The sequence below is a fragment of the Oncorhynchus gorbuscha genome, linkage group LG14 (assembly GCF_021184085.1).
Source record: "Oncorhynchus gorbuscha isolate QuinsamMale2020 ecotype Even-year linkage group LG14, OgorEven_v1.0, whole genome shotgun sequence".
In the NCBI taxonomy this organism is placed as follows: domain Eukaryota; kingdom Metazoa; phylum Chordata; class Actinopteri; order Salmoniformes; family Salmonidae; genus Oncorhynchus; species Oncorhynchus gorbuscha.
Genome location: NC_060186.1, coordinates 81,418,735 through 81,435,951, shown reverse-complemented (window position 1 = coordinate 81,435,951; position 17,217 = coordinate 81,418,735). Strand labels below are relative to the sequence as shown.

The window sequence follows — 17,217 nt, the reverse complement described above, 5'->3', positions numbered from 1 at the left end:
ACTGTCTAGTTTGGAGTGTCTGGTGCTTCTCACTGTCTAGTTGGGGTTGGAGTGTCTGGTGTTTCTCACTGTCTAGTTTGGAGTGTCTGGTGTTTCTCACTGTCTAGTTTGGAGTGTCTGGTGTTTCTCACTCAGTTTGGGTGTCTGGTGTTTCTCACTGTCTGGTTTGGAGTGTCTGGTGCTTCTCACTGTCTAGTTGGGGTTGGAGTGTCTGGTGTTTCTCAACATAGTAGTTTGGGTTGGAGTGTCTGGTGCTTCTCAACATAGTAGTTTGGGTTGGAGTGTCTGGTGTTTCTCACTGTCTAGTTTGGAGTGTCTGGAGTGTCTGGTGTTTCTCACTGCCTGGTTTACGGGTTGGAGTGTCTGGTGTTTCTCACTGCCTAGTTTGGGTTCTTTTGTTTCTCACTGTCTAGTTGTCTGGTGTCTTTTCTCACTGTCTAGTTTGGGTTCGAGTGTCAGTGTTTCTCACTGTCTAGTTAGAGTGTCTCAGTGTTTCTCACTGTCTAGTTAGAGTGTCTGGTGTTTCTCACTTTGTCTGGTTTGGGTTGGAGTGTCTGGTGTTTCTCCTGTCTAGTTTGGGTTGAGGTGTCTGGTGTTTTCTCACTGTCTAGTTTTGGGTTGGGTGTCTGGTGTTTCTCACTGTCTAGTTTGGGTTGGAGTGTCAGGTGTTTCTGCTTTTTGTCTGGTTGAAGGTTGGATGTCCTGGTGTTTCTCCTGTCTGGTTTGGGTTGGCTGTCTGGTGTTTCTCATGCAGTTGGGGTTGGAGTGTCTGGTGTTTTATACCTTTCGTTTGGGTTGAGTGTCTGGTGTTTCTCATATTGTCTAGTTTTGGGTTGGAGTGTCTAGGCGTGTTTCTCACTGGCTCTGGGTTGGAGTGTCTGGTGTTTCTCACTGTCTAGTTTGGGTTGGAGTGTGTGGTGTTTCTCCTTCCATCTAGTTTTGGGTTGGAGTGTCTGGTGTGCATGTTCTCACTGTCTAGTTGGGCAGTTTGGAGGTGTCTTGCAGTGTTTCTCACTGTCTGGTTTGGGTTGGGTGTCTGGTGTTTCCTCTTTCATCTGGTTTGGGTTAGATGTCTGGTGTTTTTCTCACTGTGATTGGGGTTGAGTGTCTGGTGAACCTACTGTCTGGTTCCAAGGTTCAGGAGTGTCTGGTGTTTCTCACTCTGTCTAGTTAAGGGTTGGAGTGTCTAGTGTTTCTCACTGTCCTCCTAGCACGTTTGGGTTGGGTGTCTGGGTGTTTCTCACTGCTCTCGTTGGGTTGGAGTGTCTGGTGTTTCTCACTGTCTAGTTTGGGTTGGAGTGTCTGGTGTTTCTCACTGTCTAGTTGGGGTTGATGTTTGTTTCCTGTCTAGTTTGGAGTTGGAGTGTCTGTGTGTTTCTCACTGTCCTAGTTGGGTTTCAGGTGTCTGGTGTTTCTCACTGTCTAGTTGGGGTTGGAGTGTCTCAACACTGCAACTCTAGTTTGGGTTAGGTGTCTGGTGTTTCTCACCATCTCTAGTTGGGTTGGAGTGTCTGGTGTTTCTCACTGCTCTGGATTGGGGTTGGAGTGTCTGGTGTTTCTCACTAGTAGTTGGGGTTGGAGTGTCTGGTGTTTCTCACTGTCTAGTTTGGGTTGGAGTGTCTGGTGTTTCTCACTGTCTAGTTGGGGTTGGAGTGTCTGGTGTTTCTCACTGCCTAGTTTGGGTTGGAGTGTCTGGTGTTTCTCACTGTCTAGTTTGGGTTGGAGTGTCTGGTGTTTCTCACTGTCTAGTTGGGGTTGGAGTGTCTGGTGTTTCTCACTGTCTAGTTTGGGTTGGAGTGTCTGGTGTTTCTCACTGTCTAGTTGGGGTTGGAGTGTCTGGTGTTTCTCACTGTCTGAGTTTGGGTTGGAGTGTCTGGTGTTTCTCACTGTCTAGTTGGTGAAGTTGGAGTGTCTGGTGTTTCTCACTGCCTAGTTTGGGTTGGAGTGTCTGGTGTTTCTCACTGTCTAGTTTGGGTTGGAGTGTCTGGTGTTTCTCACTGTCTAGTTTGGGTTGGAGTGTCTGGTGTTTCTCACTGTCTAGTTGGGGTTGGAGTGTCTGGTGTTTCTCACTGTCTAGTTGGGGTTGGAGTGTCTGGTGTTTCTCACTGTCTAGTTTGGAGTGTCTGGTGTTTCTCACTGTCTAGTTTGGAGTGTCTGGTGTTTCTCACTGTCTAGTTTGGGTTGGAGTGTCTGGTGTTTCTCAACATAGTAGTTTGGGTTGGAGTGTCTGGTGCTTCTCAACATCGTCGTTTGGGATGGGTGTGTTCTATAGTATACTATGTTGTGGTTAAATATTTTTCTGCTAGGCTACTTCATGGACAGTGGTGTAAAGTACTTAAATAATGTACTTTTTACTCCTTACATTTTCCCTGAACCCCAAAAGTACTCGTTCCATTTTTGAATGTTTAGCAGGACAGGAAAATGGTCTAATTCACACACTTATCAAGTGAACATCCCTGGTCCTCCCCACTACCTCTGATCTGGAGGACTCACTAAACACAAATGCTTTGTTTGTAAATGATGTCTGAGTGTTGGAGTGTGCCCCTAGCTATCTGTAATGATGTCTGAGTGTTGGAGCATTCCCCTAGCTATCTGTAAATGATGTCTGAGTGTTGGAGTGTTCCCCTAGCTATCTGTAATGATGTCTGAGTGTTGGAGCATTCCCCTAGCTATCTGTAAATGATGTTGGAGTGTGCCCCTGGCTATCTGTAATGATGTCTGAGTGTTGGAGCATTCCCCAGCTATCTGTAAATGATGTCTGAGTGTTGGAGTGTGCCCTGGCTATCTGTAATGATGTCTGAGTGTTGAGTGTGCCCCTAGCTATCTGTAATGATGTCTGAGTGTTGGAGCATTCCCCCTAGCTATCTGTAAATGATGTCTGAGTGTTGGAGTGTGCCCCTGGCTATCTGTAAATAATGTCTGAGAGTTGGAGTGTGCCCCTGGCTATCTGTAATGATGTCTGAGTGTTGAACTGTGCCCCTGGCTATCTTTAAATGATGTCTGGAGTGTTGAACTGTGCCCCTGGTTATCTATATATATATATATATATATATATATATATATATATTATATATATATATATATATATATATATATATATATATATATATATATATATATATATATATATATATATATATATATATATGCCATTTAGCAGACGCTTTTATCCAAAGCGACTTACAGTCATGTGTGCATACATTCTACGTATATCTACGTATATCTGTAATGATGTCTGAGTGTTGAACTGTGCCCTGGCTATCTGTAATGATGTCTGAGTGTTGAACTGTGCCCCTGGCTATCTGTAATGATGTCTGAGTGTTGAACTGTGCCCCTGGCTATCTGTAAATTTAAAAAACAAGAAAATCGTATTCTCTGCTTTCCTTAATATAAGACATTTTAAATTATTTATACTTATACTTTTGATACTCAAGTACATTTACAACCAAATACTTTTAGACTTTTACTCGAGTAGTATTTTACTGGGTGACCTTCACTTTTACTTGAGTCATTTTCTATTAAGGTAATTACTTTTACTCATGTATGAAAATTGGGTACTTTTCCACCTGTGTTTATGGACTGCAGTTACATGACGTTTGGCTTGACACACACACACACACACAACACACACACACACACACACACACACACACACACACACACACACACACACACACACACACACACACACACACACACACACACACACACACACACACACACACACACACACACACACACACATGCCAACCCTGTCTGATTGGTTGCAGGTGGAGGCTGCGGTGCAGGTCAGCCAGAGGGGCATTCCCTGATTGGTCAGCCCGTAGCCCAGCTGAGAGAGGTCAGGTGATGAATAAACTGGCTGACCTGATGGAAGCTCAGCTGGAAGAGTTGGCCCAGGCAGAGTCACGAGACCAAGGTGCTGACCCCTAACCCCTGATCTGATGGAAATTTGGCTGGGAAGTCTGGACCACAACAAGACTATTTGACTATACGTTCTGACTCTTAAAGACACCATAACTTTTGATTGTACTTGACGCTACAACATTGTTTCCTTGCTGAAATTAATTTTCCTCCTGCGACTGTGTTCCAGGTAAAACCGTTTCCTCCTGTATGTCTGTCTGTGTTCCAGGTAAAACAGTTTCCTCCTGTGTATCTGTCTGTGTTCCAGGTAAAACAGTTTCCTCCTGTGTATCTGTCTGTGTTCCAGGTAAAACAGTTTCCTCCTGTGTATCTGTCTGTGCTCCAGGTAAAACCGTTTCCTCCTGCGACTGTATTACTGTGTTCCAGGTAAAACCGTTACCTCCCGTGTGTCTGACTGTGTTCCAGGTAAAACCGTTTCCTCCTGCGACTGTATTACTGTGTTCCAGGTAAAACAGTTTCCTCCTGTGTGTCTGTCTGTGTTCCAGGTAAAACCGTTTCCTCCTGAATGTCTGTCTGTGTTCCAGGTAAAACCGTTTCCTCCTGTATGTCTGTCTGTGTTCCAGGTAAAACCGTTTCCTCCTGTATGTCTGTCTGTGTTCCAGGTAAAACAGATTCCTCTTGTGTATCTGTCTGTGTTCCAGATAAAACAGATTCCGCCTATATGTCTGTCTGTGTTCCAGGTAAAACCGTTTCCTCCTGTATGTCTGTCTGTGTTCCAGGTAAAACCGTTTCCTCCTGTATGTCTGTCTGTGTTCCAGGTAAAACCGTTACCTCCTGTATGTCTGTCTGTGTTCCAGGTAAAACCGTTACCTCCTGTATGTCTGTCTGTGTTCCAGGTAAAACCGTTTCCTCCTGTGTGTCTGTCTGTGTTCCAGGTAAACCGTTACCTCCTGTGTGTCTGACTGTGTTCCAGGTAAAACCGTTTCCTCCTGTATGTCTGTCTGTGTTCCAGGTAAAACCGTTTCCTCCTGTGTGTCTGTGTTCCAGGTAAAACCATTACCTCCTGTATGTCTGTCTGTGTTCCAGGTAAAACCGTTTCCTCCTGTGTGTCTGTGTTCCAGGTAAAACCGTTACCTCCTGTATGTCTGTCTGTGTTCCAGGTAAAACCGTTTCCTCCTGTATGTCTGTCTGTGTTCCAGGTAAAACCGTTACCTCCTGTATGTCTGTCTGTGTTCCAGGTAAAACCGTTTCCTCCTGTGTGTCTGTGTTCCAGGTAAAACCGTTACCTCCTGTATGTCTGTCTGTGTTCCAGGTAAAACCGTTACCTCCTGTATGTCTGTCTGTGTTCCAGGTAAAACCGTTTCCTCCTGTGTGTCTGTGTTCCAGGTAAAACCGTTACCTCCTGTATGTCTGTCTGTGTTCCAGGTAAAACCGTTTCCTCCTGTGTGTCTGTGTTCCAGGTAAAACCGTTACCTCCTGTATGTCTGTCTGTGTTCCAGGTAAAACCGTTTCCTCCCGTGTGTCTGACTGTGTTCCAGGTAAAACCGTTTCCTCCTGTATGTCTGTCTGTGTTCCAGGTAAAACCGTTTCCTCCTGTATGTCTGTCTGTGTTCCAGGTAAAACCGTTTCCTCCTGTATGTCTGACTGTGTTCCAGGTAAAACCGTTTCCTCCTGTCTGTCTGTGTTCCAGGTAAAACCGTTTCCTCCTGTATGTCTGTCTGTGTTCCAGGTAAAACCGTTTCCTCCTGTGTGTCTGTGTTCCAGGTAAAACCGTTTCCTCCTGTATGTCTGTCTGTGTTCCAGGTAAAACCGTTACCTCCTGTATGTCTGTCTGTGTTCCAGGTAAAACCGTTTCCTCCTGTGTGTCTGTGTTCCAGGTAAAACCGTTACCTCCTGTGTGTCTGACTGTGTTCCAGGTAAAACCGTTTCCTCCCGTCTGTCTGTGTTCCAGGTAAAACCGTTTCCTCCTGTGTGTCTGTTTTCCAGGTAAAACCGTTTCCTCCTGTATGTCTGTGTGTTCCAGGTAAAACCGTTACCTCCTGTATGTCTGTCTGTGTTCCAGGTAAAACCGTTTCCTCCTGTATGTCTGTCTGTGTTCCAGGTAAAACCGTTTCCTCCTGTGTGTCTGTCTGTGTTCCAGGTAAAACCGTTTCCTCCTGTATGTCTGTCTGTGTTCCAGGTAAAACCGTTTCCTCCTGTCTGTCTGTGTTCCAGGTAAAACCGTTTCCTCCTGTGTGTGTGTCTGTGTTCCAGGTAAAACCGTTACCTCCTGTATGTCTGTCTGTGTTCCAGGTAAAACCGTTTCCTCCTGTATGTCTGTCTGTGTTCCAGGTAAAACCGTTTCCTCCTGTCTGTCTGTGTTCCAGGTAAAACCGTTTCCTCCTGTCTGTCTGTGTTCCAGGTAAAACCGTTTCCTCCTGTATGTCTGTCTGTGTTCCAGGTAAAACCGTTTCCTCCTGTCTGTCTGTGTTCCAGGTAAAACCGTTTCCTCCTGTATGTCTGTCTGTGTTCCAGGTAAAACCGTTACCTCCTGTATGTCTGTCTGTGTTCCAGGTAAAACCGTTTCCTCCTGTATGTCTGTCTGTGTTCCAGGTAAAACCGTTTCCTCCTGTGTGTCTGTGTTCCAGGTAAAACCGTTTCCTCCTGTGTGTCTGTGTTCCAGGTAAAACCGTTTCCTCCTGTCTGTCTGTGTTCCAGGTAAAACCGTTTCCTCCTGTGTGTCTGTGTTCCAGGTAAAACCGTAATGTTTGCCCGTACGGTGGATGTCCCGCGGGCGGTCGATAACTTCAGGTTCTTTGCCTCTTCTGTTCTCCACCACACCACCGACTGTACTACCATGGACCATCTGGGCTGTGTCAACTACACTGTCCGTAGTCCTGTGGGAGTGGGTGAGTCCTAGCTGTCTGTGGTGGGGGGGGCTGTGTGGGGGGGAGATCTGTGTGTGTGGGGGGAGGTCTGTGTGTTTGGGGGGTCTGTGTGTGTGTGTGGGGGTCTGTGTGTGTGTGTGGGGGGAGTGTGTGTGTTTGGGGGGGTCTGTTTGTGTGTGGGGGGGTCTGTGTGTGTGGGGAGAGATCTGTGTGTGGGGGGGTCTGTGTGTTTGGGGGTCTGTGTGTGTGTGTGGGGGTCTGTGTGTGTGTGTGGGGGAGTGTGTGTGTTTGGGGGGTCTGTTTGTGTGTGGGGGGTCTGTGTGTGTGTGGGGGGTGTGTGTGTTTGGGGGGTCTGTTTGTGTGTGTTTGGGGGGTCTGTCTGTTTGTGTGTGTGGGGGGGTCTGTGTGTGTGTGGGGGGGGAGTGTGTGTGTTTGGGGGGGTCTGTGTGTGTGTGTGGGGGGGGTCTGTGTGTGTGTGGGGGGGGAGTGTGTGTGTTTGGGGGGGTCTGTGTGTGTTTGGGGGTTCTGTGTGTGGGGAGGTCTGATGTGAGCCTTGATGAACTAAAAGCTTTTGAAGTTATAAAGCTGTCTCCAGGCTCAGACACACCAATAGTGATTGACTCAGACACATCAATAGTGATTGACTCAGACACATCAATAGTGATTGACTCAGACACATCAATAGTGATTGACTCAGACACATCAATAGTGATTGACTCAGACACATCAATAGTGATTGACTCAGACACATCAATAGTGATTGACTCAGACACATCAATAGTGATTGACTCAGACACACCAATAGTGATTGACTCAGACACATCAATAGTGATTGACTCAGACACATCAATAGTGATTGACTCAGACACATCAATAGTGATTGACTCAGACACATCAATAGTGATTGACTCAGACACACCAATAGTGATTGACTCAGACACATCAATAGTGATTGACTCAGACACACCAATAGTGATTGACTCAGACACATCAATAGTGATTGACTCAGACACATCAATAGTGATTGACTCAGACACATCAATAGTGATTGACTCAGACACATCAATAGTGATTGACTCAGACACATCAATAGTGATTGACTCAGACACATCAATAGTGATTGACTCAGACACATCAATAGTGATTGACTCAGACACATCAATAGTGATTGACTCAGACACATCAATAGTGATTGACTCAGACACATCAATAGTGATTGACTCAGACACATCAATAGTGATTGACTCAGACACATCAATAGTGATTGACTCAGACACACCAATAGTGATTGACTCAGACATTATGTTACCATAGAGCCCTGGTTAACAGTAGTGCACTATATAGGGGATAGGGTACCATTTGAGACACAGGTAGAGAGTGAAGGTCTCTACTACTAGGTTTATATAGGGGTGGTTTTATTAACTTACCAACTGATTCTTTCTGTGTGTGTGTGTGTGTGTGTGTGTGTGTGTGTGTGTGTGTGTGTGTGTGTGTGTGTGTGTGTGTGTGTGTGTGTGTGTGTGTGTGTGTGTGTGTGTGTGTGTGTGTGTGTGTGTGTGTGTGTGTGTGTGTAGCTGGTTTGATCAGTCCCTGGAACCTGCCTCTATACCTGCTCACCTGGAAGATCGCTCCGGCTGTTGCTACGGGCAACACGGTGGTTGCTAAGCCCAGCGAGATGACCTCCGTAACCGCCTGGATGATGTGCAAACTACTGGAGGAGGCCGGTAGGACTACGCTACCCACAATGCAACACACCTCACTTCATTACAACTCATCAGCAATGACACTGGTGAAAAACTAGACTGGTGAAAGCAAACTCCTCTTTCTCTCCCCATTTTCTCTCTTTTCCATCCCTCCTCTACTCCTCTCCTCCTCTCCTCCTCTCCTCCTCTCCTCTCCTCCTCTCCTCCTCTCCTCCCTTCCCCTCTTCTCCTCTTCTCCTCTCCTCTTCTCCTCTCCTCTTCTCCTCTTCTCCTCTCCTCTTCTCCTCTCCTCTTCTCCTCTCCTCTCCTCCTCTCCTCTTCTCCTCTCCTCTCCTCTTCTCCTCCTCTCCTCTCCTCTCCTCTCCTCTTCTCCCTCCTCTCCTCTTCTCCTCTCCTCCTCTCCTCCTCTCCTCTCCTCTTCTCCTCTTCTTCTCCTCTTCTGCTCCTCTCCCCTCCTCTCCTCTTCTCTATTCTTCTCCTCTTCTGCTCCTCCTCTTCTCCTCTTCTTCTCTAATATCCTATTTTTAATCTTCTCTCCTCTTCTCTTTCTCCTCTCTCTTCTAATCTCCTCTTCTCCTCTCCTCCTCTCCTCCTCTCCTCTCCTCTCTCTTCTCTTCTTCTTCTCCTCTTCTGCTCCTCTCCTCTTCTCTTTCTTCTAAATAATATCTTCCTCTTCTTCTCTCTCTATTCTCTCTTCTCCTCTCCTCCTCTCCTCTCCTCCTCTTCTCCTCCTCTCCTCTCTCCTCTCCTCTCTCCTCTTCTCCTCTCCTCCTCTCCTCTTTCCTCTTCTCCTCTCCTCTTCTCCTCTTCTCCTCTCCTCTTCTGCTCCTCTCCTCTTCTCCTCTCCTGTCCTCTCCTCCTCTCTCCTCTCCTCTCTCCCCTCTTCTCCTCTTCTCCTCTCCTCTTCTCCTCTCCCCTCCTCTCCTCCTCTCCTCCCCCTCCTCTCCTCCTCCCTCTTCTCTCTTCTCCTCCTCTCCTCTCCTCTTCTCTCTTCTCCTCTCCTCTCCTCTTCTCCTCTTCTCTCCTCTCCTCTCCTCCTCTCCTCTCCTCTCTCCTCTCCTCTTCTCCTCTCCTCCTCTCCTCTTCTCCTCCTCTCCTCTTCTCCTCTTCTCCTCCTCTCCTCCTCTCCTCTTCTCCTCTTCTTCTCCTCTCCTCTTCTCCTCTTCTTCTCCTCTCCTATTCTCCTCTTCTCCTCTCCTCCTCTCCTCTCCTCTTCTCCTCCTCTCCTCCTCTCCTCTCCTCCTCTCCTCTTCTCCTCTCCTCCTCTCCTCTTCTCCTCTTCTCCTCTCCTCTTCTCCTCTTCTCCTCTCCTCTTCTGCTCCTCTCCTCTTCTCCTCCTCTCCTGTCCTCTCCTCCTCTCCTCCTCTCCTCTCCTCCCCTCTTCTCCTCTTCTCCTCTCCTCTTCTCCTCTCCTCCTCTCCTCCTCTCCTCCCCTCCTCTCCTCCTCCCCTCTTCTCCTCTTCTCCTCCTCTCCTCTCCTCTTCTCTCTCCTCCTCTCCTCTTCTCCAATATTTTAGCCTCTAAATAAATATAAATATAAATAAATAATCCTAATCCTTTTAAATAATCTAAATATATCCTCTTCTCCTCCTCTCCTTATTAATGTTTATTAATCCTAATCCTCCTCTCCTCTTCTCCTTTATCTCCTCTCCTCTTCTCCAATCTCCTCTTCTCCTCTTCTCCTCCTCTCCTCTTCTTCTCCTCTCCTCTTCTCCTCTTCTCCTCCTCTCCTCTTCTTCTCCTCTCCTCTCCTCTTCTCCTCCTCTTCTCCTCTTCTCCTCTTCTCCTCTCTTCTCCTCTTCTTCTCCTCTCCTCTTCTCCTCCTCTTCTCCTCTTCTCCTCTTCTCCTCTCTTCTCCTCTTCTTCTCCTCTCCTCCTCTTCTCCTCTTCTCTCCTCCTCTTCTTCTCTTCTCTTCTCCTCTTCTCCTCTCCTCTTCTCCTCTTCTCCTCTTCTCCTCTTGTCCTCTCCTCTCCTCCTCTTCTCCTCTTCTTCTCCTCTCTTCTTCTCTATCTTCTCTCCTATAAATCCCTTTTAAGCTCCTCTCTTCTTCTCCTCCTCTTCTCCTCTCCTCCTCTCCTTTTCTCCTCTCTTCTTCTCCTCCTCTCTTCTCCTCTTCTTCTCCTCTCCTCCTCTTCTCCTCTTCTCCTCTCCTCTTCTCCTCTTCTCTCCTCCTCTCCTCTTCTCCTCTTCTCCTCTCCTCTTCTCCTCTTCTCTCCTCCTCTCCTCTTCTCCTCTTCTTCTCTTCTCTTCTCCTCTTCTCCTCTCCTCCTCTCCTCTTCTCCTCTTCTGCTCCTCTCCTCTTCTCCTCCTCTCCTGTCCTCTCCTCCTCTCCTCCTCTCCTCTCCTCCCCTCTTCTCCTCTTCTCCTCTCCTCTTCTCCTCTCTCCTCTCCTCCTCTCCTCCCCTCCTCTCCTCCTCCCCTCTTCTCCTCTTCTCCTCCTCTCCTCTCCTCTTCTCCTCTTCTTCTCCTCTCCTCCTCTCCTCTTTCCTCCTTCTCTATCCTCCTCTCACTCTCCTCCTCTCCTCTAATCTCTTCTCCTATCCTATCTCTCTTCTCCTAATATCTCCTCTTCTCCCTCTTCTAAATATATCTAAATAATATCTCCTCTTTTATTTTTATTAAGCCAATAAATATCTTCTTCTCCCCTTTTATTTATTATCTTAATCTAAATCTCTAATAAATATGCATGTTGTAAATATCCCTCTAATAATAATCCTCCTCTCCCTCTTCTCCTCTCCTCCTCTCCTCTTCTCCTCTTCTCCTCTCCTCTTCTCCTCTTCTCCTCTCCTCTTCTGCTCCTCTCCTCTTCTCCTCCTCTCCTGTCCTCTCCTCCTCTCCTCCTCTCCTCTCCTCCCCTCTTCTCCTCTTCTCCTCTCCTCTTCTCCTCTCCTCCTCTCCTCCTCTCCTCCCCTCCTCTCCTCCTCCCCTCTTCTCCTCTTCTCCTCCTCTCCTCTCCTCTTCTCCTCTTCTCCTCTCCTCTCCTCCTCTCCTCTTCTCCTCTTCTCCTCTCCTCCTCTCCTCTCCTCCTCTCCTCTCCTCTTCTCCTCTCCTCCTCTCCTCTTCTCCTCCTCTCCTCTTCTCCTCTTCTCCTCCTCTCCTCCTCTCCTCTTCTCCTCTTCTCCTCTCCTCTTCTCCTCTCCTCTTCTCCTCTTCTCCTCCTCTCCTCTTCTTCTCCTCTCCTCTTCTCCTCTTCTCCTCCTCTCCTCTTCTTCTCCTCTCCTCTCCTCTTCTCCTCCTTTCTCCTCTTCTCTTCTTCTCCTCTCTTCTCCTCTTCCTTCTCCTCTAATCTTCTCTCCTCTTCTCCTCTTTCTCCTCTTCTCCTCTCTTCCCTCTTTGTTCTCCCTCTCCTCTTCTCCTCTTCTCTCTCTTCTTCTCCCTTCTCTTCTCTCTTCTCCTCTCCTCTTCTCCTCTTCTCCTCTTCTCCTCTTGTCCTCTCCTCTCCTCCTCTTCTCCTCTTCTTCTCCTCTCTTCTTCTCTTCTCCTCTCCTCCTCTCCTTTTCTCCTCTCTTCTTCTCCTCCTCTTCTCCTCTCCTCCTCTCCTTTTCTCCTCTCTTCTTCTCCTCCTCTCTTCTCCTCTTCTTCTCCTCTCCTCCTCTTCTCCTCTTCTCCTCTCCTCTTCTCCTCTTCTCTCCTCCTCTCCTCTTCTCCTCTTCTCCTCTCCTCTTCTCCTCTTCTCTCCTCCTCTCCTCTTCTCCTCTTCTTCTCTTCTCTTCTCCTCTTCTCCTCTCCTCCTCTTATCTTCTTATATTTATCTTCTCCCTCTTTAATATGTATAAATATATTTTGTTTTTAATATATGCATATTTTAATATATTTTTGTATATATTTATCCCTATATGTTTATCCTTTGTAAAATAATATAACATATGTTTGTAAATATTCTATAAATAATAAATATTTAATATCATAATTTAATCTCCTATTTTATCCTCTTCTCCCTCCTCTTCTCCTCTTCTCCTCCTCTCCTCTTCTTCTCCTCTCCTCTTCTCCTCTTCTCCTCCTCTCCTCTTCTTCTCCTCTCCTCTTCTCCTCCTCTTCTCCTCTTCTCCTCTTCTTCTCCTCTCCTCCTCTTCTCCTCTTCTCCTCTTCTTCTCCTCTCCTCTTCTCCTCTTCTCCTCCTCTCCTCTTCTCCTCTTCTCCTCCTCTCCTCTTCTCCTCCTCTTCTCCTCTCCTCCTCTCCTCTTCTCCTCCTCTCCTCCTCTTCTCCTCTCCCTCTCCCCCCAGGGTTTCCGCCGGGTGTGGTCAGCATGGTGTTCGGCACCGGCCAGCGGGCGCGGACGCTCTCGTGGGCCACCCTGACGTCCCATTGGTCAGTTTCACGGGCTCCACGCGACGGCCCAGCGGATCACAGAGCGCTCGGCTCCGTTCTGTAAGAAAGCTGAGCCTGGAGCTGGGCGGGAAGAACCCCGCCATCATCTTCTCAGACGCTGACCTAGACCAAGCTGTCACCACCACCGTACGATCCTCCTTCTCCAATCAGGTGAGAGTAAGACTCAGGACAGGTCAATAGAGTGAGAGAGCACTCAGGATGGGCCAATAGGGTAGAGGGGACTCAGGATGGGCCAATAGGGTAAGTGAGGGACTCAGGATGAGCCAATAGGGTAAGAGGGTACTCAGGATGGGCCAATAGGGTAAGAGGGGGACTCAGGGTGAGCCAATAGGGTAAGAGGGGGACTCAGGATGAGCCAATAGGGGTAAGAGGGGACTCAGGATGAGCCAATAGGGTAAGAGGGGATTCAGGATGGGCCAATAGGGTAGAGAGGGACTCAGGATGAGCCAATAGGGTAAGAGGGGACTCAGGGTGAGCCAATAGGGTAAGAGGGGTACTCAGGATGAGCCAATAGGGTAAGAGAGGGACTCAGGATGAGCCAATAGGGTAAGAGGGGTACTCAGGATGGGCCAATAGGGTAAGAGGGGGACTCAGGATGAGCCAATAGGGTAAGAGGGGTACTCAGGATGAGCCAATAGGGTAAGAGGGGTACTCAGGATGGGCCAATAGGGTAAGAGGGGGACTCAGGATGGGCCAATAGGGTAAGAGGGGTACTCAGGATGGGCCAATAGGGTAAGAGGGGGACTCAGGGTGAGCCAATAGGGTAAGAGGGGGACTCAGGATGAGCCAATAGGGTAAGAGGGGATTCAGGATGGGCCAATAGGGTAGAGAGGGACTCAGGATGAGCCAATAGGGTAAGAGGGACTCAGGGTGAGCCAATAGGGTAAGAGGGGTACTCAGGGAGAGCCAATAGGGTAAGAGAGGGACTCAGGATGAGCCAATAGGGTAAGAGAATTTACTCAGGATGAGCCAATAGGAGTAGAGGGGACTCAGGATGAGCCAATAGGAGTAAGAGGGGTACTCAGGATGAGCCAATAGGGTAAGAGAGGGACTCAGGATGAGCCAATAGGGTAAGAGGGGACTATAGTACGAGCATCATCAGAATTTGTTCTTAAAACTGACTTGCCTAGTTAAATAAAGGTACAAAATAAAAGTCTGACCAATCATGTAATACTGAGTTTGCAGTTGGTGAGATGATGCAACATTATAGAATGCTTAGATAAAATAAAATAAATGCATTGGTAGAAGTGTCATGTTCTCTATCATGTAGAATGAGGAATCATATTGGCTGTGTTCATGACCGTTTATACATGAAACTCTTCTGATTGACCCTCTATAACAGACGTTGTAAGTTCATGTGTTGGCCACATGGTGGTGACATTTCTCACATTTTTGCTAGCTGACAGTAAGGTGACCTACTTCCTCCTCCTCTTCCTCCCCCTCTTCCTCATCATCCTCTTCCTCCCCCTCTTATTCCTCTTCCTCCTCCTCTTCCTCCTCATCCTCTTCCTCCTCTTCTCATCTCTTCCCCTCCCCCTCTTCCTCTTCCTCCCTCTTCCTCCTCTTCCTCTTTCCTCTTCCTGTTCCTCCTCCCTCTCCTCCTCCTCACCAGGGTGAGATCTGTCTGTGCACCAGTAGGATCTCGTGAGGAGTATTTGCAAAGAGTTCCTGAAGAGGTTTGTGGCGGCAGCGGAATGGAAGACTGGTGCATCCCTCCGACCCGACAACAATAACGGACTCTGGTCAGCAGGAACACCTGGAGAAGGTATGCCGTTACATAATCTACAGAGGTGTGCTTGGATTTAGTTTAAGATGGAGATCTCTCTGCCAGTAGCAGCTAGTTGTCCGTTTTCCTCTCCACCACATTTCTGTTTCTCTTTTGACCATTTTACTTTAAAACAATCACAGTAATGTAGTTTCATTATTACCCAGAAATGATTTGACATTGAGAAGGGAAAAAAACAGCTGCATTGGACCTAAAAGCTAATTTAAAACTAATTTAAAACTAATTTCCTGCAATTCCCACACATTTTTCCCCCTTTGGGCAGAGAAGAAAATGTGCGGTTTTAAAGTGACTTTTAAAAGTGAATAGTCTGTTAATTCTGTTACCCAAATAATGTTGTTGACTCATCCTATACTCGTATTTGTGGCCAAAGCATAAATTAAAGAACAAAAAATACTTACTTCAACAATCCCACCTCAATCTTGTGTCTCAAACAGACCGTTTTGAAAAATGCTGTCTATTTCCTAGAGTATGATGTCATACTTCTGAGGAGGATGAGCTGGCCAATCAATGGTCTAGAATGGGATGAGCTGGCCAATCAGTGGTCTAGAGGAGGATGATGGCTATTGCTGTGTTATTATGCTATCTGAGTGGCTCAAACATTATAACAAAAATCAATGGCCTAGAAGGGGATGAGCTGGCCAATCAATGGTCTAGAAGGGGATGAGCTGGCCAATCAGTGGTCTAGAAGGGGATGAGCTGGCCAATCAGTGGTCTATTGCTGTGTTATTATGCTATCTGAGTGGCTCAAACATGGCCCGATGCCATGACGTTGTTACTTCTCCCTGACTGTCTGGAGTTTATTCTAGTGGTTGTTAGTTCTCGAAGATCATGTTATTAAAAAATCATTGTCTACATACTTCACATCAGGAAATCAGTCAATTGGGTCAAAAACATGTATTGGGCCCTAATCTATTGATTTCACATGACTGGGAATACAGATGTGCATCTGTTTGAAACATGTTTTGGGGGCCGTGGATCAGAAAACCTGTCAGTCTCTGGTGTGACTATTTGCCTCATGCAGCGAGACACATCTCATTCACATAGAGTTGATCAGGCTGTTGATTGTGGCCTGTGGAATGTTGTCCCCACTCCTCTTCAATGGCTGTGTGAAGTTGCTGGATATTGGCGGGAACTGGAACACACTGTTGTACACATCAATCCAGAGCATCCCAAACATGCTCAATGGGTGACATGTCTGGTGAGAATGCAGGCCATGGAAGAACTGGGACATTTTCAGCTTCCAGGAATTGTGTACAGATCCTTGTGACATGGGGCCGTGTGTTATCATGCTGAAACATGAGGTGATTGCGGTGGATGAATGGCACGACAATGGGCCTCGCCTCAGGATCTCGTCACGGTACCTCTGTGTATTTAAATTTGTTCCCGAAATTGAGAGAAATTAGCATATATACACAGTGGGGAGAACAAGTATTTGATACACTGCCGATATTGCAGGTTTTCCTACTTACAAAGCATGTAGAGGTCTGTAATTTTTATCATAGGTACACTTCAACTGTGAGAGACGGAATCTAAAACAAAAATCCAGAAAATCACATGGTATGATTTTTAAGTAATTAATTAGCATTTTATTGCATGACATAAGTGTGCGGCGAGGTGGAACAGCACTGGGCTGTGCTGGCGAACCGGGGACCGTAGGGCTGGTGCCATGTACCCCGGCCCGAGGAGACGCACTGGAGACCAGATGCGTAGAGCCGGCTTCACGGAACTCTAGCCCGGCCGATACGAGGAGCTGCTCTGTAATGCACCGGGCTATGCCTGTGCACCGGGGACACCGTGCGCCTCACGGCATAACACGGTGCCTGCCCGGTCCACCAGTTGGCTCAGGTCTCCTACCCGACTTCGCCACACTCCCCGTGTGCCTCCCCAATACATTTTGGGGGCTGCCTCTCGTCCCAGCCGCGCAGCCGCGCTGCCGTGCTGCCTCCTCATATTGCTGCCTCCAGCTCTGCTTTGGGGCGGCGATATTCTCCAGCATGAGTCCAGGGTCCTTCTCCGTTCAAACTCTCCTCCCACGTCCAGGAGTCTTGAGATTTCGGCTGCTGCTGCCGCCTGTTACCACGCTGCTTGGTCCTTTGGGTGTTTCTGTACCGTTCGTCGTTGGGAGAAAGAGAGGAGGACCAAGGTGCAGCGTGGTAAGTATTCATATTCTCCTTTTAATGAAGACGAATACTCGAACAAAACACGAGAAGGAAACGAGAACGAAACGAAAACAGTCCGGAACGGTGAAATACAAACACAGAACAGAAAATAAACACACAGATGGGAAAAAGGGCTGCCTAAATATGATTCTCAATCAGAGACAACTAACGACACCTGCCTCTGATTGAGAACCATACCAGGCCAAACACATAAACACAACATAGAAAATGGAACATAGACATCCCACCCCAACTCACACCCTGACCTCTGATTGAGAACCATAACAGGCCAAACACATAACACAACATAGAAAATGGAACATAGACATCCCACCCCAACTCACACCCTGACCTCTGATTGAGAACCATAACAGGCCAAACACAAAACACAACATAGAAAATGGAACATAGACAACCCACCCAACTCACACCCTGACCTCTGATTGAGAACCATACCAGGCCAAACACAAAAAACACAACATAGAAAAAGGAACATAGACATCCCAC

At 47.4% G+C, this 17,217-nt stretch overlaps 1 protein-coding gene across 1 annotated transcript in view; it reads left to right on the top strand.

The window, feature by feature from the left end:
• aldh8a1 (aldehyde dehydrogenase 8 family, member A1) overlaps positions 1–16,600 on the top strand; it is a 47,275-nt gene extending 30,675 nt beyond the window's left edge. The window contains 11 exon segments of the mRNA XM_046299212.1: positions 3,789–3,919; positions 6,597–6,752; positions 8,306–8,455; positions 12,660–12,707; positions 12,710–12,763; positions 12,766–12,809; positions 12,811–12,915; positions 14,378–14,405; positions 14,408–14,507; positions 14,509–14,530; positions 16,592–16,600. Coding sequence (XP_046155168.1) covers positions 3,789–3,919; positions 6,597–6,752; positions 8,306–8,455; positions 12,660–12,707; positions 12,710–12,763; positions 12,766–12,809; positions 12,811–12,915; positions 14,378–14,405; positions 14,408–14,507; positions 14,509–14,530; positions 16,592–16,600 — 847 coding nt within the window.
• Positions 16,601–17,217: the final 617 nt, after the last annotated feature.